The 22,029-nt window shown below is 39.8% G+C and overlaps 1 protein-coding gene across 3 annotated transcripts in view; it reads right to left on the bottom strand.

The window, feature by feature from the left end:
- Positions 1-20,121: 20,121 nt before the first annotated feature.
- The window catches only part of RNF182 (ring finger protein 182), a 65,707-nt gene continuing 63,799 nt past the window's right edge, over positions 20,122-22,029 (bottom strand). For all 3 annotated transcript variants that reach the window (XM_036867760.1, XM_036867759.1, XM_036867761.1), the window contains exon 2: positions 20,122-21,296. In XM_036867760.1, coding sequence (XP_036723655.1) covers positions 20,341-21,084 — 744 coding nt within the window. In that variant the 5' untranslated portion in view covers positions 21,085-21,296 and the 3' untranslated portion in view covers positions 20,122-20,340. The remainder of the gene's footprint in view (positions 21,297-22,029) is intronic.

The following is a 22,029-nucleotide window of genomic DNA, read 5'->3' as shown; positions in this document are numbered from 1 at the left end:
AATTCGTATATTGACATCCTAGCTCCCACACTACAATGGCACTTTATTTGGAAATAGTGTTGTTGCATATGTAATTATTAAGTTGAGGTTATACTGCAGTAGGGTGGGCCCCTAACCAATATGACCAGTGACCTTAAAAAAAGGGAAATTTGGACACCGAGATCGAAATCCAGGGAGAACTCCATGTGTAGGCTGCACTTAGGCTGCCACAAGCCAAGGAACTACTATAAGCTTGGAGAGGGGTCTGGAACAGATCTTTCCCTACTGGCTTTAGAGAAAGGGGGGCCCTGCTGACACCTTGAGCTTGGACTTCCAGCTTCCAGGACTGTGAGACAACAGTTTTCTGTTGTTTAAGCCACTCAGTTTGTGGTACCTTGTTTCAGCAGCCCCAGAAAACTAATAACAGAAGGAAGCCTACAATTTCATCCAACCTCCTATTTAATGCACATCTCCTTCCCGATATGGATGGATGTTCACTTCAGCCAACCTCCATGGAACACTTCCAGGGATGGGGCCGCTGTTCTTGGGGCAATGCATGCAATTATTGAGTAACTCCAATTATTTCATTGTATGGGTGTCATACTTTTGCGATATAATTGTTAGCAATACTAGCTAATGTTAAGCTTTGCTATTGTTTTTACATAAAGCTCTATTTGACATTCAATAAAAGGGTGCTGCATAGAAAAATATGTGGGCATCTACAGCTTAGCCCATAACCAAGGCACCAGCATTCACTCCGAGGCAGCAAAAGTACTAGGTATGCGGATGGAAATAAACAGCCTCTGAGTTCTGGCCTTGCCAATACAAAGTAAAAAGCAAGAGCACACTTCACTCTCTCCTCTGTGACTTACAGAGCCCCAAAGAACAAATCAATGTTAACCGGCTGACCGACTGAGTCATGAGAAGCACAATTTGTGAGCCAGAGCACAGAATTTTCCTTTCCTGCTACAAAAGGGCAGGGAAGGGAAAAGAGCTGTGAGTCATAGAGGACCATTGGTAATAGAGAAATCCCACTGGAGTAGTCAAGGGCATGGAAGAAACATTTTCTTTGATATGTTCCATTGCATTCTTTTTTTTCCAACCAGCCATATTTCAGGACGAATTGAGGGCTCAATTGCTGCCATCTCCCTTCAGTCTGATTCAATAAGCATTTGTTGTACATACACTGACCATTTGCCCCAGGGAGAAACAACCGAGTGATGGAGCTGACGAATCCTTCTGAGCCAGCTGCAAGGGGGCGCCTGGGGGCTGAGTGACTCATGATCAGAGATCAATGCCTTCGGAAGAGGTGGCAAAGAGATTTCACTTCCAGAATGCCTGGCTCTGGATGCTGATGAGAAATTCTGTCCCTACTCTGCAAATGTGGCCTTCCTCCAACACATCCAGTGATGAGATCAAGCCATCTCTTGTAGGAGCAAATTCTATATTTTCACCCTCCAAGCCTATTAAGAGTGTTCCAAGCCCCTTTCCACTGGGTGCACCAAGACCTCTCGACTCATATATTCACATTCAGTGAAATGCACAGACATAAACATTTACCGAGTGGTGTTTACTCCAGGCCAGCCCCATGCTGGGTGCTGTAAGACCCAAGCAAGCCAAGTACACTGTCCTCACCTGCTGGCATCAGTTCCTAGGCTGACAGGTCAATGTCTTTTTCACATGGGGATCGGAGAGATCTAAGTTCATACTCTGGCACCAGTATTTGCTTGCTGGGGAACACTAGGCAAAATCCTGGAGGAATTTCATAAAATTTGACAAACTGATTTAGAAATTCATAGGAAAAGCAAAGGATCGGGAGTAGCTGAGCCAATTTTAAAGGCGATGACCAAGGTTAGGGATCTTTCACTGTAAGATATGAGATCAATAGCTGTGTGGAGCTGTTGTGATTAAAATGATGTGGTATCATGGAACAGTGCTGTCCAAGAGAAAGCCAGAAACAAACACGCCAATGTGAAAACGTGATGTGTGACAGAGGTGGTCTTACGGATCAATCAGGAAAGCATGGACTCTTCCCAAATGGTGTTCAGAGAATTGATTATTCCAATAAAAAAATTAATTTTATTTATCAAATACTCCAATTCTCTCCTTCTGGACCCAGGATGGGGTTGCACTTCCCATCCCTTCTGAAGTTAGACATACGTGGTCACGTGACTTGCTGTGGCCACTGAAATGTGACCAGAAGACCCGTGTGTCACCTTCAAGCACAGTGTGTGACCTGCCACATTCCGCTCCCTGCTTCCAGGATCCTGGATGCCCCTGTCTAGACAAGCTTCCATCAGCCTGGGTCCCTGAGGGGCAGTGATGAGCAGAGACCCAGCACACCCACAGCGGACACCAGCGTCATGAGACATAAATTGGAGGTTAAACCTCTGAGATTTGGGGTTGTTGGTTTCTTCCGTATAACCTAGCCTCCTCCTAACTAATACAAAAATAAACCCCAAATTAAACTCCAGGTGATTAAAGATCCAGATGTGAAAACTATAAAAGTTTTGAAAAGGCAAATATTTCTCTGACATCAGAGTACGGAAAGACTTCTTTTGAAGGTTTTTAAAAATTATAAACCATAACGGAAAAGATCAATGTATTTGACTGCATCCAGCTTAAAGTCATCTGTTCTCCAATACACACCATAAATTGAAGAGATAAGCCACAAACTGGAAAAGATACTTGCAGTGTGTATAACCGACAAAAGATTAGTGTAGAACATACATAAAAATACCCTAAATATCAACAGAGAAAAGACAAACAAGCCAAAAGAAAAATAGGCAAAAGATGTGAAAAGACAAACATACAGAAAAACAGTTGAAATCCTTTAGTAATTGGAGAAATGTCCATTAAAGCAATTTAAGCCATTTCACACTGGTCAATTTGGTAAAAATGTAAAATTTGATAATACCTATGATTGTCAAGGATGTAAAGAAAAACTACACTTGAAGAGCAACTTGGCCAAGTCTAGTGAGATTGAGAACAGGCATACCTTTCAACCCAATAATAATTCTTCTTTTTAGTGTATTTCCTAGGAACTGCTGCACATTTGCACAAGGAGATGTTTAATCAGGAATGTTAAGGGAATTCCCTGATGGTCCAGTGGTTAGGATTCCATGCTCTCACTGCTGAGGGTCTGGGTTCAATCTCTGGTCAGGGAACTAAGATCCCACAAGCCATGCGGTATGGCCAAAATGAAAAAAAAAAATCTTTGCAGGCTTGTGTTTAATGACAAATAATTAGAAATAATTCAAATATCCATCATCAGCAGGGTAGGTAAGTAATTTGCCATACATGCAATGGAATACTACACAGCCCCTTGTGTCAACGTGGATAAATCTCAAAAACACAACACTAAACAACAACAAAAACAATGAAGTTGCACAAAGTTGTGTGGTATATGTGCCATTTATACACAATTTGAAAACACATACACTTTAATTCATACATACATACATTGGATGTATACAGTAAGAGTACTAAAGGGTGCATGGAAATGATAAACACAATTGGAGAGAGAGGGTATTGGGGTCAGGAACATAGGGGGTTTCTAATGCATATGTATCATTTTAATTATTAAGAAAAAAAATGAAACGAATACAGCTGAACTTTAGATTGAATTGAAATTGGACAGAGCTGGGAAGTGGGTTCACACACGTTCATTATGCTATTCTCTGAAATTTTTTTCATTTATGACTTCCCAAGGCCTCATAATGAGCAAATGGTAAGATGAACCCCAGATCAGTGTTTTATTCACCTCCCCACACTTACATTAATAAATTTAAAATCAGTAAATCCTAATTCTAGCATTTCCATACCTCTTTTGCATAAGCCAGCTTCAGAAGACACTGGTTCTCAAACTTGGCTCCACGTTGGAATTGGTGAGGCCCCTGGGCCCCAACTCCAGAGAGTCTGATTAAATTCATCTGGGATGTGGCCTGGGAGGTAAAGGATTTTAAGGCTTCCAGGTGATTTTTAATGTGCAGCCAAGGTGGAGAATAACTGCTTTCAAAAAAATGGGGGAAAAAACTCAGATTTTAGAATCTGGGGGGAAGAACCTCAGGTCTACCATTGCTCTGTAACCTTGGGCAACTGCACTATCCATTTCTCCATCAGTACAAAGGGGATAATATCACCTATTCTGTTGGGTTGCTAGAAGAATTAAATAAGAATGATGTGTATAAATTACCCTATTCAGTAACTGATTTGTAGCAGTAGTAAGTGATTTTTCTCCTTAGGATTGAGAAACAAAATTCTGATCTATTTTATGGAAGTAAAAATTATAACCACCCCAGAGGATCTTACAAGAAATGAACACCAAGCAGATTGCTCAGATCCTGGGAGTGGAAGGGGCATCTTAACACCATCCTCTGGCCCCAGCCCCAGTCTTCTTTCCTCTCCTCCAAACCACTGACTACTCTGTGCAACAGCCTATAATCCTGCTGCTCTCTCAGCCTATCTTATTTTAATGAGTGCTTGGAATTTTGAAAAGCCACAATTGCATGTTTACACCCAAAACACAGCCTTTCAGCCAACAACTTGGTCTGTTGATTTCTCAAGGTTCCCTCTTAACTGATATCATTATCTCAATGTGTCAAATAATACTGTCAAAGTGATGAATGAAAAATGCTTTTTCCTTTTTTTTTTAGTTGTTTACAATAGAGGGAAAGATGCTTTATTACAAAGCCACAGCCTTTTAAACCACTTTGCTCCTGAATGAGACTTCTCTTGACTTCAGAAGATTGGACTCTATTTTCAAGGTCTACTTACCCTTTCTGTATATCACGTACTACAAAAACAATTTTATATGTTCATCATTTTCAAAACTATGTATTTTCTCAAATCTTTCTTTTAAATATGTGAGAAGAGACAAGATAAGGAGTTAGATATCCAAGCCATAAGGAACTATACGTAACAAACTACTATATATAGAATGGATAAACAATAAGGTCCTACTGTATAGCACAGGGAACTATATTCAATATCCTGTGATACACCATAAGGGAAAAAAATATGAAAAGAGTGTGTGTGTGTGTGTGTGTGTGTGTGTGTGTGTGTGTGTGTATGTATATATATATGTATATATAGCTGAATCACTTTGCTGTACAGCAGAAATTAACACAACATTGTAAATCAACTATACTTGAATAAATTAAAAAAAAAAAAAAGAAGAACTATATGTAGCCTATCAGGTGATTTTGCTAAACAGACCACATTTGGTGCTCAAGCAAATGTTTAGTGTGTGAGTGATGCATAAGACATAGTTTCTTTTTACAAGGCGCATGTTAAGATACATTTGAAAACTAGATATAGTCTTGAAAAGATAACTCAACATACAAGACAGTAAATAATTTAAAGCTCTAGAGACATTCTGTGCAAAAAGAGACCATGCCGTGTGGTGTGGGGAGGAGATCGTGGGGCAGAGAATGATGCTTGATCTGGACCTTAATGGATGGATGGGCTGGCAGACCCGGAGGTTGGGCTCCAAAGTCATTCTCCCCATCCTCATTACTTCTAGATCCCTGATTTTGTTGGGACAACCATGTGCATATTCTGGAAAATAAACCATGTCTTACAACAATCCTGCTCTCTGTGCAGTTGGTGGATCTAGGGATGGGTTTAGGGTCCTGTTTTGCTAATATTCTGGGAAATATTTTCTTCCCTTCTGCCCCATTCCCTTTCTTTCTGCTTGGATTCCTGTTCTTTACAGATACAATTCTGAAAGCTGAATCATCCTTCTAGTGAACAGTATGGGTGGCAACACCAAGATGATGAAGATAGCAGAACACAAGGATGAACAGGTCTGGGTCACTGGTGACATTGCAGAGCCATTCTTTCCACTCTGGGGCTGCTCACCTCCAAATTTTCTGTAATATGAAATAACTATGCATTTATTATTTAATTATTTTGTTGGCTATTCCATCACTGATACAGATGGGCAAGGCATTCCAAGGAGGACAGCAAGAGCTGTTAGCATGTTTGGGGGATGATGAACAGACAAATTTGACTGGGTTAGACTTGAGGACTTGATCAAGGGAATAAACATTAAGGTCTAGTGAGAAAAAGTATGGGATTCAGAGACCAGAGAGACAGGACATCCAGTCTTGGCTTAGTCATTTACTATCTACATAACCATGGCAAGTTATTCCACTTGGCTGCATCTAGAGTTCACATCTGTAAAATTGAGATACTTATATATGCCTACCAGTGTTTCTGTGTTAAACACTTATAAATAGTATGTGTTCAATAAATGACATTATTGTTTGAAGAGAAGGCTGAAATGCTAGATTGAAGCCAAAATATGGAGGTGTTTGACTGCCAGGCTAACAAATTCAAACACAATTATATTGATAATACGAAGTCCTTGAAGTTTTGCCTATTTACCTCAGTTCCTAGTACGTAATACAAAATGTCTAGCTTTCAACAGAACTACCAAAAATCACATGAGAAGAAGTAGATAACTTGAATAACCCTATATCTATTAAAGAAATCAAAACAATAATGAATAACCTTCCAAAAAGGAAAAGCACCAACTTCAAATGGTTTTCCGGTTAGCCTACCAAACATTTAAAAAAGAAATTATGCCAATTCTCCACAATCCCTTCCAGAAAGTAGAAGCAGAGGGACTACTTTGTAACTTATTTTACGAGGCCAGCATTACTCCAAAACCAAAACCAGATAAAGACATTATAAGAAAGAAAAAATACAGACCAATATCTCTCATGAACATAGACGCAAAACCCCTCTACAAAATAGTAAATCAAATCCAACGATGTTTAAAAATTATATACCATGACCAAGTGGGATTTATTCCAAATATACAAGGCTGGTTCAACATTTGAAAAATCAATCAATGTAAACCACCACATCAACAGGCTAAAGAAGAAAAATCGTACAATTATATCAATTGATTCAGAAATTGCATTTGACAAAATCCAGCACACATTCATGATAAAAACTCTCAGCAAACTGGGAGAGGGGAATTATTTCAACTTGATGAAGCATCTACAAAACTCTACATAGCAGCATACCTAATGTTGAAAGACATTTCAACATTCTTTCATGTTTTCTCCAGAAATGAAGAAGTACAAATATAGTCAACAGATCTTTGATAAAAGAGCAAAGGCAATTCAGTGGAGAAAGGATTGTCTTTAACAAATGATTCTGGAATAATTGGATATCCATATACAAAAAAAAAACAAACCTATATACAGACCTTAAACTTTTCACAAAAATTAACTGAAAACGAATCATAGACCTAAATGTAAAACATAAAACCATGAAACTTTAAAAAAAATATTTATTTATTTATTTATTTATTTTTATTTTTGGTTGCATCAGGTCTTAGTTGTGGCATGCGGGATCTTTCGTTGTGGCACGAGGGCTCAGTAGTTGCAGCCCTCGGGCTTAGTTGCCCTGCGGCATGTGGGATCTTAGTTCCCTGACTAGGGATCGAACCTGCATCCCCTGCATTGGAAGGCGGATTCTTAACCACTGGACCACAGGGAAGTCCCCATAAAATTTTTTGAATAAAACAAAGGAGAAAATCTAGGTGATCTTGGATTTGGTGAGGAATTTTTAGATACAACCCCAAAATCAGCATCCGTGAAAAAAAAAGAGTAAATTTAAAGCAGAGAAATCTAACAAATGTTACCTCAGCCATGTGATCAAGGCCCATACCCACCATAAAAAGTCATGTTGACAGTATGGACCATGATATGATGTGATGAAAACGGCACTTTATCTTTGCAATCTTCCTCCCACAAACCCAAAACCCCAGTCTAATCACAAGAAAAACTTCAGACAAATTTTACTTGAGGGACATTGTACACAACACCCAAAACTCTTAAAACTGCCAAGGACTCCTTAGAACTACTTGTCAGTCTCCTTAAAGCTTTCAAGGTCATCAAAAACAAGGAAAGTCTGAGAAACTGCCACAGCCAACAGGGACCTAAGCAAACATGACAACTAAATGTAATGTGGTGTCCTGGATGGGAGCCCGGAACAGAAAAAGGACATTAAAGCAAAACCAAGGAAATCCAAATAAAGTATAGACTGTAGTTAATAATAATATATCAATATTGGTCATTAATTGTGACAAGCGTACCATATAATATTAGATATTAATAAGAGAGGAAATTAGGAGTGAAGTATATGGGGACTCTCTATATAATTGTCTAAATTTTTCTAAAAGAAAAAGTTTATTTAAGAAATATTTACTTAATGTTGCTCAGAAGCTTGGCATTAAGCCTTCCTCAGAGTCTCCATCCCAAATCAACAAAAAGCTTGGATCTAAGAGTTTAGGGAACAGGGAAATGCAGCCAGTCATGGAGAAATAAGCCTGGGAGTTGAAGTATATATATTAAGTTATAAACATAATCAACAGAAAGACTACAAATAGCATAACTAACAAAACTGGAGAGAAGAGAAAGTAGCAGGTAATGTGAGTTAAATATTTGCCCTCTTAGGGGAATCAAGAAGTACTGTGTAAAGGAGACATGTTTTTTAAAAAAATTTTAATGGTTAAAAGGAATATTTCTAGGAAGTGCAGGTGGATTTGGGAGAAGAAAACTTTCACTTTTCACCTAGTAGCATCCTGAATTTAGCTGCTAGATGGAGATATTAAGATAACTGCTGTGACAATCGACTGAGATAAGGAACGTAAAGCACATGGTTCACCCAAAGTGTAGCACATGGTAAGAGTCCAGTAGATCCCAGACAGGACTGTCATTGCAGGCCTCCATAAACACATGCTACAGGAAGAGGGAACAGGGCCTCAGATTCCTCAGGGTCTTGATTCATAAGCACAAGGTAATTTAACAAGTGCAGGAAACGACTTAATTGCTCAACAGAAGATATCACTTCCGCTTTAGTACTTCTTAGTGTATAGCATGTTATCATTTTGCAACCCAGCGCTAAGCAGTAATTAGCTGATGTACCAATGTGTCAAATACTTTTACAGGCAACAGATTCCAGCCTCACATTTACCTGTGTAACTGAAAACAAATGATGTCTGACAAATGCTTAATTATTTCTGAATTTCATATTAGAACAATATCAGCATCTTGCAAACTAGATTTTGATGAAGAGCTTGGCCGTAGTAAACCTTTTAAAAGAAAAATACTGACTTTGATGATGTGAGATTTTCAGTTTATGTGGTCATTAATCATGGCAAGTGTTATGTCTCGTTACTGCTAGAGAGTTATTTTCTACCCTTAGGGCCATGGAATGTTTATTAGACGTAAGTTAAAAAAGAAAATGGTTTCTGCTCATGGCTGTTCAAATTCTATTAAAAATAATTTCTAAACCAGCAACGATTTTTCCCATTTCTCCATTAAATATAGGAAAGAGTAAGCTTTTAAAAAATCTACCAGGCTGCCCTGCCCAATTTTTCACTCCCTAATATAGTGAGATGGTAATAACACCCACTGATAAAAAATCTTTCTCTTTGGTGAGATTGCTACCGAGGATGGGTGTCTCTTGCAATTCTGAACTCCAAGGGACTCCATCCATGTTTCAGGGGGAATCAGTATACGACAGTGCATGGGCTTTTTGAAAATGTGTAACCTTCATTGTGTTGTATATATACCTCGACCACATTATAAGAAAAAGTTCTAAAATTTCTGGAACCCATGGAAACTCATTTGGAATCACCACAGCGAGCATACATTTTACTGGAAGCTGCCCCTAAGCCTACAGGAGTGGCAGCAAAGGAGAAGAAGGATGTCAAAAAGAAGCAAGTTGATGCGTGAACCAGAACCTTGGAAAAGCTCAAGAAAAGAGGCACCGTCTCTGAAGATGGGGCCACAGAGCTGTTGAGAGTTGGCACAGAGGAAATTAGCCTCTTGTCTCCTCCCTGTCTTGCTGAAGATGAAGGCTTTGTTTCTAAAGGGGTTGCATCAGAGAAAGTCTTTCTCCAGAGGCACAGGGAGCACCTGGGGGTGGAGGTCAGGAGTCCTACTGAGAACAGAGGTATTAAATGACAGGCTACGTATTGAAAAGGGAATCTGACACCTTCCTCCCCACACTCAGCTTCCAAAACACTGGCAGCCAGCATTTCCTCTGTGGAGAAACTCATCAACTTAAAAGATAGACCTAGATGGAATGAGAACTGAGCATCCGTCAATGAAACAGGAGGACCGTCCCCAGAGGCCCATCAGTTGACAAGCCCCAGCCATGTGTACAGTTTCCAACCAGCGTGTTTAGCTCCTCACTAAACTGAAAAGACAGCCAAGGATCAGACAGATGAGGGATGGTTCTCCATGCAAGACAGAGACCAAAGGAAACAGACAAAATTAACTCGGAGGAAACAGATGACGTGGGGAACAAAAGAACACATAAAAATTCTAGAATGAATATTCTCACTGAGGTACAAAGATACTGTGTTCATGAAATGAGGAGACTGCCGTTTTAAAAAAAGAACAGAAACATTCAGAGAACAAGAAAGCACTCTAAGAAATTTAAAATGATGGCAAACGAAATTAAAGAGAAGGGCTGATAGATAAAATTGAGAAAAATTCTAGGTAATTAGATCAAAAATGAAAGAGATGAGAAATAGGAGAGAAAGGATAAGCAAACTAGAAGATCAATCAGAAAGGTTCAAAAGCTGACCAACATGCGTTCCAGAAACTAGAAGAGAAAAAAATAGAGGGGAGGATATTTTGTAAAAACGAATACAAAACCATTTCTAGAACCAAGGGAATAAATTTCCACATAGAAAAGGTCTACTGAACACCTAGCACAATAAATGGGGGAGAAAAAGAATGTATAACAGTTTTTCACTGTGAAATTTCAGAACAACGTGGACCAAAAAAAAAGAAAAAAAAAGACACTAACAGTTTCCACAATGAAAAAACAAATCACATACAAAGGCTCCAAGACTAGAATACTGTAGAACTTCTCCATAGCAAACTGGGGTTGCATGGCAAAGAAGCAACGAGAGAGAATGACTTCTAAACACAGCATCAATCAAGCCTAAGGCTAGAATAAGGATATTTTCAGACATACGAGGTCTTAAAGAGTTTACCTCTTATGCCTTTTTCCCCCTGCAAGCTGCCGGACAATGTGCTTCATCAAAAAATGAATCAACCAAGAAAAAGATAGCATGTGATTTAAGCAAAGAGGATTCCCAGGATGAAAGGAAGTCCCTGGATGCCAGCTGTGCAGAAAGCAACTAATCTAGATGAGGTCAAGACGACGCAGGGCTGCAGGAGGATAAACGGGCAGATTATCCATCCTGTTTGACAGGAAGGAAAGGCTTTTCAGTAGTCAGAGACTCCAAGGATGATCCAGTTATAAGTGCAGAGAAAGTGAAGTACATTTTTTAATGAGGCAATTAATTCCAGGGAAAACTACAAATTGTAAAAGAAAGAAAATGGGGGTGGTTTCCAGGGACTGAGGGGTTGGGGAAACAGGGAGTTACCATTCAGTATCCAGGAGGACTACGTGCTAGAGACCTGCCCTACAACCCTGTGCCTCTGGTTAACAGCTCAGTGTTATTGAGAGTAGATTTCAGGTGAAGCGTTCTTACTACGAAAAAGGAGGTGGGACAAGAGGAAATTACCAGAGGTGATGGATTTGGTTATTACCTTGAGTGTGGTGATGGTTTCACAGGTATATACACACCTCCAAACTCATCACATTGTATACATTAAAATGTCCAGGGCTTTTAAAATTAATTAATTAATTAATTAATTTATTTATTTGGTTGTGCCAGGTCTAAGTTGCGGCAGGCGGGCTCCTTAGTTGCAGCTGGTGGGCTCCTTAGTTGTGGTATGCAAACTCTTAGTTGCATGTGGGATCTAGTTCCCTGGCCAAAGTTTGAACCCGGGTCCCCTGCATTAGGAGCTCGGAGTCTTAACCACTGCGCCACCAGGGATTTCCCTGTCCAGGTTTTTTTGTTTATCATTTATGCCTCAAAAAAGCTGTTTTTAAAAGAAAGAAAATGTATTCACAATGTACTATTATCTCATCTATGAACAATATTACATAGTCATTAACGATCTAAGCACTGAATATTGATTTTACCAAAAAATGTGATGATACAAGTATATTGAGAAGATGTAAAGAAGTGCAATGTGTGTGTGTGTGTGTGTGTGTGTGTGTGTAGTAGAGGGCAGGTAGTAGGAAACTAAATCCTCATTTTCCACAAAAGACAGTAGATAATGACTAGAATTTTTTAAAAATGTAAATAATTATCACATAAGTATAGTTTTCAGAAATATGGAAGTAAAGAGGAAAAAAAGATTTTAGAGAAGAAAGTGGTTGCCCTTAGAGGACAGGGAGGGATGGGTCAAAGGCACCTGTTTTTATTATTTGTCCTTATACATTTAGCTTTTAACACCATGAACATGTATAACTTTGGTGAAAACAGAAGTTACTCTTTTAAAAAAGGTATCAGTCCCTTTGAGAAATCAGTTTCATTACAGTTGTGGTAGTCAAAGCCAATTGTGAGCCCTTCAAGAGTATGAATGGATGGTGGGAATGTGAGGGGGTGGGGAGTGGGGAAGGAGGACCAGTCACTGGAGTTGAGGTCCAGGCACTGAGGGACCAGGCATCAGAGGAGCATCTTCCCAGATGTGAGAGTCATTCCAGAGGCTGAGGAGGCCAGAATGGCATGGAAAGTCCCTATTCACCATGCAGGAAAATTGCCTCAAAGACCATTGTGACTATCCAGGTGAGGGTCTAAATTAGGACGGTGCATATTGACAAAGACTCTCTTCATAGCCTAAACAGGCTCCTCTGCGTCCCCTGCTCAACTAAGCCTGACTTCGGGCTTCCTTCTCTGACCTCAAAGAATCCATTTTGAACAAGAATTCTGCTAAACTCGTTGAGCGAAAATCCCCTCCCCTTGGTATTGGACCAGCCTTGATATCATCACTTTGGCCTGCCTTCAGCAAGATTTCTATTGAGACCAGTCTAACAAGAATCCCCCTGACCCCTGATGTCTCCTCTTGGTAATTTTCTAGCCACTGATGTCCACTCTGTTCCTTGGAATATAAATTTCCACTTAATCTTGTTGGAGTTGGAGATGAGTCCAATCGCTCTCCCCCACTGCAAGAGCCCATTACAGTGGTCCCTACACCCATCTCGATGGCTCTCCCTTAAATAAAGTCTGCTTTGCTCTTCTCCAACAAGTGTCATTGAATAATCTTTTCCTTAACAGTTAGAATAATATTTTTCTTTACCAATATGGAAAGAAGAGATAGATGTGAGAGTCTCCAGATCCTGATAATTTGTCACATGTGTACTAATCTTTCACCTCAATACCCTTTTCCTTCTCCTAATGACCACAGCTATCTGCCTGCTTGTGTGTGATAAAGCTCTTCGTGTTTGTTTTATGGATAAGTTTTTAGTACCCAAATGCTTTGATCTTACTTCTCTAGGAAAAAGGAGGAAGTTGAATAATTCCGATGATTATTTCTTGTCTTCATTACATATTTTTACAGCTAGATATGATTTCTAGGAATAAAATAATGTCTGTCCAGCTGCATATTGGTTGCCCATAATTTCATAATCCACGTGGAAAACAGAAGTTGGCTGATGTTGACTCAGCAGCAGGGACGTGTAAGGTAAAAAGCAGACTTGGACGTCAGAGGCCTTGGTTAGAACTTGGCTCTAGCACTTCTCACATGACTCCTTTGACCTTTTCTCAGAGTTTTACAGTCTGTGAAATAAAGCAGCTGGACTGTAATCTTAGAAATCTTTCCAGCCCTAACATTCGATGATCAAAACTTTAAGTCTGGTACATGTTTTTCAAAATTTGGAACCTTGTGTTCCATTGTTTGAGAATTAACTGGGGAAGTTTCATAGGCTCAAAAAATAACCAGTAGTTTATTCTGCTTGCACCCTCCTTCTGCATGTATTTAGCTACTTCCCTACATGCAATGTGAATACGGATGCTGGGTGAGAGGCATAGTTTGAACGTGTCATTCCATAAAACTTAAATAAGAATGTGAATTGTTTAATTTGGAAACAAGTGAAATTATCGACATTTTACTGTCGCTGCTACTGTCAGCCTGTTCCTGTCCTCCTTTGCATTTCACCATTCTTCTCGGACCTACTGTCTAATTATGACTTTCTTCTCGACTGCCTTCTTAATTCACGTACTAAGCCAACTCTCAGAATGATCTGACCCTAGTCCAGTATACATTTATTGGCCGAAAGATAATTCATGATTGGCTCAACCAAATTAGAACTGTATTGGCAAGAGTCAGGGAGAGACATTAAGTTTAGGATTATACAGCATACATCTTACCTACGCATAATACTTACTAAACATTTTAAAACATTATGTAAAGACTATAGAATCTATTATGTGCGTTGGCAATAGCTCTGCACGCATTCCATCTACCACTCAAGGGATTGGAAAATCTAAAAACAGGAGTGCACGTAGGGAAAGTTTTAGAACAGTATCAAGGCTGGAAACATACAGTGAACTTTATGAATGAACCCACCACCTAGACGGGTTTTAGGAAGGGAGGGAATGAATGGTCAGACAATAAACAAGAGGTTATTCTGACCAAACAAGATCACTTTGAAGAATAAACTGAGGAGTGAACTAATTACTAGAATAACAAGAAAATGGAGCTGTCTGAAGTGAAGAGTTCAAGAAGAAGATCTGATAAAGATTTAGGCAAAGGAGTCTTAAGAAAAATCACACATAGTCCAAACATGATTTGGAAGATAACCAGAGAGCTTGTTAAGCAACTTAAGTAAGAGAGTAATAACGTGTTTCAGATGGGTGGTTAAGAAACCCACGCGGTACATTGGAAGTTTGAGGCTAGAGTCAAAGGCAGTATTTACAGGTTTAAAAAACTGTTATCTCACAGAAGATTTGGGTTTCTTCTTCTCTGATCTTATAGAAAATACCTCAGGAGATTAAAGATTATTATACATTTTAGTTTAGTCCTTCAATAATTGGATGACTGTAACAGTGTGTTCCAACCTTAAGATTTACCAAAGCATTAGACGGGTATAGGCTCCTATGATTCCATCTCCTCCACAATTCCCTGCTAAGAGGCACTGGACCATTGTCTCTTGAAAACCTAGATTAGACTAGATTTCATATCGTTGGAAGAATGAAATAATTGATTCAGGCAAGTATGATCTCTGGATGCTAAGGCCATCAGGTAAAAATTTTTAGGGAAGATGATAATTTGCATGGTGCTGAAGTATCACCCCACAGATTACTTGCTAATTGCACAGGGGAAATGGTGAGACCTGGAGGTCACCCTCTTAACTGAGTGATGGGTCAGTATTTCTAATGGTGGGGCAACCTTCCATTCATGTCTCATGTGATGCAATTCCAAATGCATGGCATCATCTAAGACAACCTCTTGCCCCAAATCTGAATCCAACCACACTTCTAAACCTAATTTTCAGTTTACAGGAAATACAAGTGATAGAATAACATTAAACACCACCATTTGCCTGAAAGTCAGACAAATCCAGAATGTGGGACATTGTCCAAAGTAACTGGCCTGCTTCAAGTCAATGTCACAGGGAAAACAAGGTGGGGTGACTGTTCCAGAATAAAAGAGAATAAAATACACAACAACCAAATGCAACGTGTGAAGCTTAACTAGATCCTGGTTTGTGCTTTGTGTTTTAAACTCTAAAAGCTATTTGGGGAACAAATAGAAAAATCTGTACAGACTGCATATTAAATAATATCACAAAAGTATTTTTTAATGGTCTTGGATATAGTAATGATAGTTTAGTTAGAGTAAGTCCCTTGTGCTTAGGGGAGAGAGAGAAAAAACATATAACAAGAGGTTGGCTGCCAATAAATCTAAGTGGTTAGTGTACTAGTGATCACTACAGGATTCTCTCAACTTTTCTGTGTAATTTTAAAACTTGATGAAAAAAGCTTGAAAAATCTTTTAACATACTAATCTGTGTTCACCTAGTAATCCTAACTCCACCTTCTATCTCTCGGCTCCGGTGACCACACGTGCCCCCATTTCCACGCCTCTCCCACCTCCCTCGCTCTGGCTGCTCCTAGGCAGTCCCTTTGCTGGATCCTCTGCTGATGCTTCAAAGTTACAGTTTCAGAGCTCAGCCTTGGCACTCTGCTCCCTCTCACTCTCCATTTCTCTATTCCCTTAGCTTCAGTTGCTATTGAAATGCCAAAGACTCCCAAATGTAAGTCTTCAGACCAGACCGCTGATCTGGGGCAAATGAATCTGAACATTGAAAGAAACTTTCGTGCCTAAACCATCACACTTCACGGGCAAACCAAGGTCTAAAATGACTTACTAACAGCATATTCTTTTCTCTTATGAAATTTAAAAGGAAAATGTTAATATGTTGCAAATCTATAAACTTCTGATTAATTAAAATGCTTATATAGTGTAATTATTCCATGTAATTGAATGTTTAATTAAATCAAGGTTCAACCACTTTTACAGATATATTAGCACCTATTCCTACTTAGTATACAAAATATTCAGGACATAATTTTTTTTTTATTTCTATTAAAGCACCTTCATGTCAGAACCATAGATTACCTGTACACTGAGTATACTTAGATTTGGATTATAACACAGATTTAAATGCTATAAGCAATCGAGCTGAATCTGTATTGTCTCCAGGACTCACTTGGAATTTACTCAAATTTTAACATTTAGTTACCTGCATTATTATTATTATTACTACTACTACTACTACTACTACTACTACTACTACTACTACTACTACTACTATTCTTATTCTCTTTCTTCTCTTTCACACAAACCTAAACTTGAAGGGAAGACCCAATAGTCTAGCATCTCACAGAGGAGTAAAAATTCATAAAAGATTTGAGGCAAAGAGAAGTAGACATCTAACATAGGGGTAAAGAGGTGGAAAACATACAAGACTCAAGTTCAAGAGCAAACGGTTAAACTTTTTCAGGGATCTTACTTTTAACCAAACTGCTCATTGGTTTTGAGGAAGGTTCTGGAATAATTTGTGGTGCTTCTGCAGTGTTTCAAAAGAATTAGGGCAAGTATTTATTATTACCAAGAAGAGTGAAAAGAGAACAATTCCCCAAAAATGCAGAAACATGTAGAACCGCAATTTGCCTCCAATATACTCTTTCAAGTTAACTAATTTCCATCTCTTCTACACCCAAGGACTCACAGGGCTCATATTTATAATGACTGTCAGTTTGCCTATCAATACAGGATTCCTTTGGTTTCCACGTCTACCTGGTTGGCGGATTAAGAAATTTTCAAACTCAGGGTGTCTTGGAAGCCTAGTATCTCTTTACAATCAGGCAAATGCACATCACTTGAGGGTCTCTCAGCAGATAAGCATGAGTTCACACCTTAGGTTATGACTAGCACAGGTAACTGTTTTCCTTAACGGTCTTTCCTCATTTATGCAGATTTCAGAAGTGAATGAAACCATTACTCTCAATTAACATATGGTGCCAATTCACTAATTATCATAAGCATAAAACTGCTACATAGTCCCAAATTATTTCTACTTTGCCTAACACTGGTCATATTTAATTATCAGGTAATTTTTTAAAACTTGCCCAGATCACACAAGATTAGTGAATTCCTAACTAAAATGGATTCTATTTTGCTGAGTAGCTCGGCAAAATCTGGAAAACAAATCAAACAAATTAAAACGAAAAATTTTATTATAAACACAATGTTTTTATTTCATCTTTCTTATTTTTTCCTTTTTTTCTTTAAAAAAAGGTATGAAGGCCTTTTAGAAGTAGGATGGAGCAAATCAGCTTTGTCAGAAACTTCTGGAATCTTCCTTCGTATGACAAAGGGATTAGCTTAATCAATGTTTTTGAAAGCTCATGTTTGCAGTTATCTAATGTTAAAAGAAGTCCAAAATAAAATTGAATTTCAACCATCAGTCAGAGAAATCAAACTTCTAGCTTGGAAATAATAACAATTTAATGGACAAACAAAACATCACCACAATAAATAAGACTGAAGCACTGTCCTTTTTTCATTCAACAGCATGAAGAGTTTTTTGTTGTCATACATTTAAAACTCTTTAACACCAAATTAACTTACTGGCAACTCAAAAAAAAAAAAAAAGACTATCACAATACAAAGAGAGACACAAATTTAGCACTGCAGACATTATACAAATAAGCAAAATGCATAGTACCCATATCCAGAGCTTTCTAGATACCTCATCCTATGATAACTTACCAAGTTATTTGATGTTACATTTCAGGCAAAATGAACATTTTTAAAAAACCTTATAAATATATAAGTCCGGACCACAAAACATCTCCTAAACATTATATTTACTCTAAGTACAAATGGATATTTGGAAATTGCATTCACAATGCTATCTAAACTAGATTTCGTGAAATTATAAGTGTATTTAGCTGTACTGGGGCTTAAATTCATTGGGCCACATCCCACATATACTTTCCTGTCATACCTACCCTGGGTATACATATTCTCAAAGTTAATAGTTACAGAATTAAAGTCAAACTACTATTCTAGAAATAAGTGTCATTTTTTACTGAATAAAGAGATTGGAACTGGTTCACTGTATTTCACACAACAAATGTTCCATCACAAACAAGTTAAAGTAGTCTTAGTAATGCCCCTTTCTAAGAGTTATAAATATTTAAATGTTTATCATCAGTAATGAGTTTTAGACTAAAAAGCTTTTTTTTTTTTTGCCTACTTTCTGTGGGCATTCTATTCCCTCAAACCTAAAATCTGCTAACCAATTTCTTCTCATAAATATATACATTCAACTTCCCCTACATCATGAAATGAAGTTCATTAACTCAAGTCACATAGCTTATGCTTTTATTTGAAATAGATTGCATAAGAACTTGAATTCTTTCTAAAAGGGACTTAACAGGGATGGCAATAGTCAGATTGCACTCTGCCCCTCCATCTTACTTCCTTGAAGGATCTTTTCGATTCAGGGTATCAACTTGGCGTGTTTCTTGCCCATCCTTCTGCCTGACCTACTGCAACACAGTCTGGCACATAAGCCGAAACCATAGTATTTTGGTACAGCTCAGTAAAGCACAGCAAAATACTTAGGTTCTCAGCACATCCAACCATGAGCTTGAACAGCTCCTGAATTGTTTCTGGGTTTCCACTGCCGCGATTTACCCCAAATTTTTATGGGATTGAGTCCCTAATAGAATTTTAAATACAATGGGAAAAAAACAAAATCCACATAAAGTTATAGCAACTAATTTAAACGGAACCTCACTCAGGATAAGGGGTGGAGCTGACTGAACAACGTGGTTAAAAAAAAAAAAAAAAAAAAAAACAAAATGAAAATGCTTTAAGGAAAAGCTCAAATCAGATCTCTGTGAACGATAACTGATCTGAGAGAATTTCAGAGAAGGCTGGAGAGTGGAAAATAAACGTGGAGGAAAGGGTGTGTCTCAAAAACAAGCGGCCACATTCCGCCTTGAAGTTTACTCTGATGCAAATTCCTCAATGTTTTTTAATTTTTTTTTAAAATTTATTTATTTATTTTTGGCTGTGTTGGGTCTTCGTTTCCGTGCGAGAGCTTTCTCTAGTTGCGGCGAGCGGGGGCCACTCTTCATCGCGGTGCGCGGGCCTCTCACTGTCGCGGCCTCTCTTGTTGCGGAGCACAGGCTCCAGACGCGCAGGCTCAGTAGTTGTGGCTCACGGGCCCAGTTGCTCCGCGGCATGTGGGATCTTCCCAGACCAGGGCTCGAACCCGTGTCCCCTGCATCGGCAGGCAGATTCTCAACCACTGTGCCACCAAGGAAGCCCCTCCTCAATGTTTTTAATTCTCTTTAGTAATGCGGCAAAACAGGTACATAACTGAAACCACACAAGAGGCGAGTTTCCTCTTGGCAAGGAGCATGCGCAGAGGGAACCAGCATCCGGGCTGAAGAGGATCCACAGGGGCACCAACAATGGGACAGGGGCAGGGGCTGAGCACTGAGCAAACGGGTGTGTCTCGGGGCTGCTCTCCTCTTGGACCAGCCTCCATCCCCGGCTAAGATTATGAGAAGAGGAATCAGTTCATGCCTAACTGTCCACAAAGACCCCTACGGCAGCATAACACGCCTGGCCCTGGTGTCTGTCTAGCAGCTCGGAGCGGAACCTGCCCTTTCTCTGGGAAGACTCAGAAGCGCTCTAGGAAGGCTTAGCTGATCCCTTTTTCTTTTTTGCTAACACATAAGTAGCAACGAACATTTTTACTTCCAGCATACAGGGGAACCAGCGGAGTCAACATTTTGATGGAAAACGGACCACAAATATATGCCCAGTGGCTTTGTTCACGCCATGGGCACCGATCACAGAGAATACGCGAGAAAAGACGGGCTAAATGACCTAACTTGAAACATGGCAACGTGTGTCAAATTCTGAGCGTGCGTCTCGGTTAAGAGGACGGTGCCAAACAGTCCAGGAATTCGTGACAGACGCACTGGCAGAAGCCGTATACCATCAGGATGACGAGGCTGGAAGGGACGAGGCTGACGAAGACCACCCCGAGGGTGACCTTCTTGGACACCAGTAAGTAGATGCCCAAGGGCAAGGAGCTGAAGTACAGCAAGCCTAGCAGCCACACCAACACCCGGATGGACGTCTGAAAGAGCAGGGACGTGCAGTTCCACACGGTCCAGTTGTGCGACACGGTGGTCGCGGAGTCGAAGCTGGAGGGCCTGTAGAACTCGACCACGGGCGTGGAGCTGAGCGACGGTGAGCTCTCCCTCTGCACCTCCATGATCGTGATGACCAGGCAGTTGGAGGACGCGTGGGAAGGGCTGACCAGCGAGGCCAGCCGCTTGGGGGTCAGCAGCAACTCGGTGGGGTTCTCGGGCAGGCACTTCTTGCCTTTGCCGCCACAAGTCAAGTTCACCAGGATGTTGTTGTCATCGGGCAGGCTGCTGACTTCATCGTCCGGCAGGCACGTCTCGAACCTGCAGAAAGGGCAGACGATGACGCCGCGCGGGGAGTCCCCGAAGTCTATGATCTTGTAGAGGCATTTGGCACACACCCTGTGACAGCACTCCAGCACTTTGGGTTTCCTCTGTCTCAGGTTGTACCGGCTGTAACAGATCTTACACTCCAGCTCGTCCGAGACCTGAGACTCAGCGGCATCCTCTGGCGGCTGACCGGCCATCCTGAACTCTGTACGTCCAGTCTTGGGCCAGACGGGTCTCCTTGAAGGACGACTTCGATGAAGCTGTCTCTCCGAATATCACATCATCCGAATCAGGCAGAGATGAAAATGGGCAGGAAGAGGAGGGACAGAAATCTTCCAGGCATTTTTTTCAGCTGCTACATAACCTCTCTCTGTCTCAAACGCATATTTACAAAGGCCACATGAAGGGTCTGCAAAGGAAGAGAAATTCTAATATTGTGAACAGTTCACTGAAAAGTGCTTTATGGAATTTTCTGAGCTTCAACGATTAGAAGCAGTAGACTTGAAAGGTTAAATCCCCTTCATCTTTTCACACATTTCTGCCTCCAGGATAGGAAAGTGTTATCTCCATGCTTAGCTTTTTCAGTCCACAGATATGATAGTAAGGAAGGAATTAAGAATCGTAGTGGTGTAAAGTACACTCCAGAGCACTGTGGGTATGGCTCGATATAGAGATTTTTCTCTCCGAAACTTGTAACAAATGCTGGCCTCTATGAAGACTGAATGGGACACTTATCAGAAATAGATGTTTGCAATTAAACTCCATTCAATATAGACTCACTCATTCAGCGGATCATTGGTATAAGCTCCAATTGTCTAAATACCCTCAATAGTGCTTAGGAACACACAAAAGAAGGTAAATCTTAAGGATAAAGATTTAAAATGTGTTTTCAGAAAGTGCTTTATAAAGATGAGAGCGCATTTAAATACAGCAGACGGTTCTCACCTTCCCAGTGTAAAGAAATCTGTTATAAATGTCTTCCTTATTTGACTATTCAATTTCAAACTTTTTGTTTCAATACTAGTCTTGCAAACCATGGTTGTATACATACATACACTCAAGGAAGAGTGAAGCATATGACACCTGACATAAGCATTATAACCAAGTCAAGTCTAATTCCCAAGACAGAGAAGTAAACACAG

The sequence above is a fragment of the Balaenoptera musculus genome, chromosome 11, assembly GCF_009873245.2.
Source record: "Balaenoptera musculus isolate JJ_BM4_2016_0621 chromosome 11, mBalMus1.pri.v3, whole genome shotgun sequence".
Taxonomy (NCBI): domain Eukaryota; kingdom Metazoa; phylum Chordata; class Mammalia; order Artiodactyla; family Balaenopteridae; genus Balaenoptera; species Balaenoptera musculus.
This window is presented reverse-complemented; position numbering and strand designations above follow the sequence as displayed.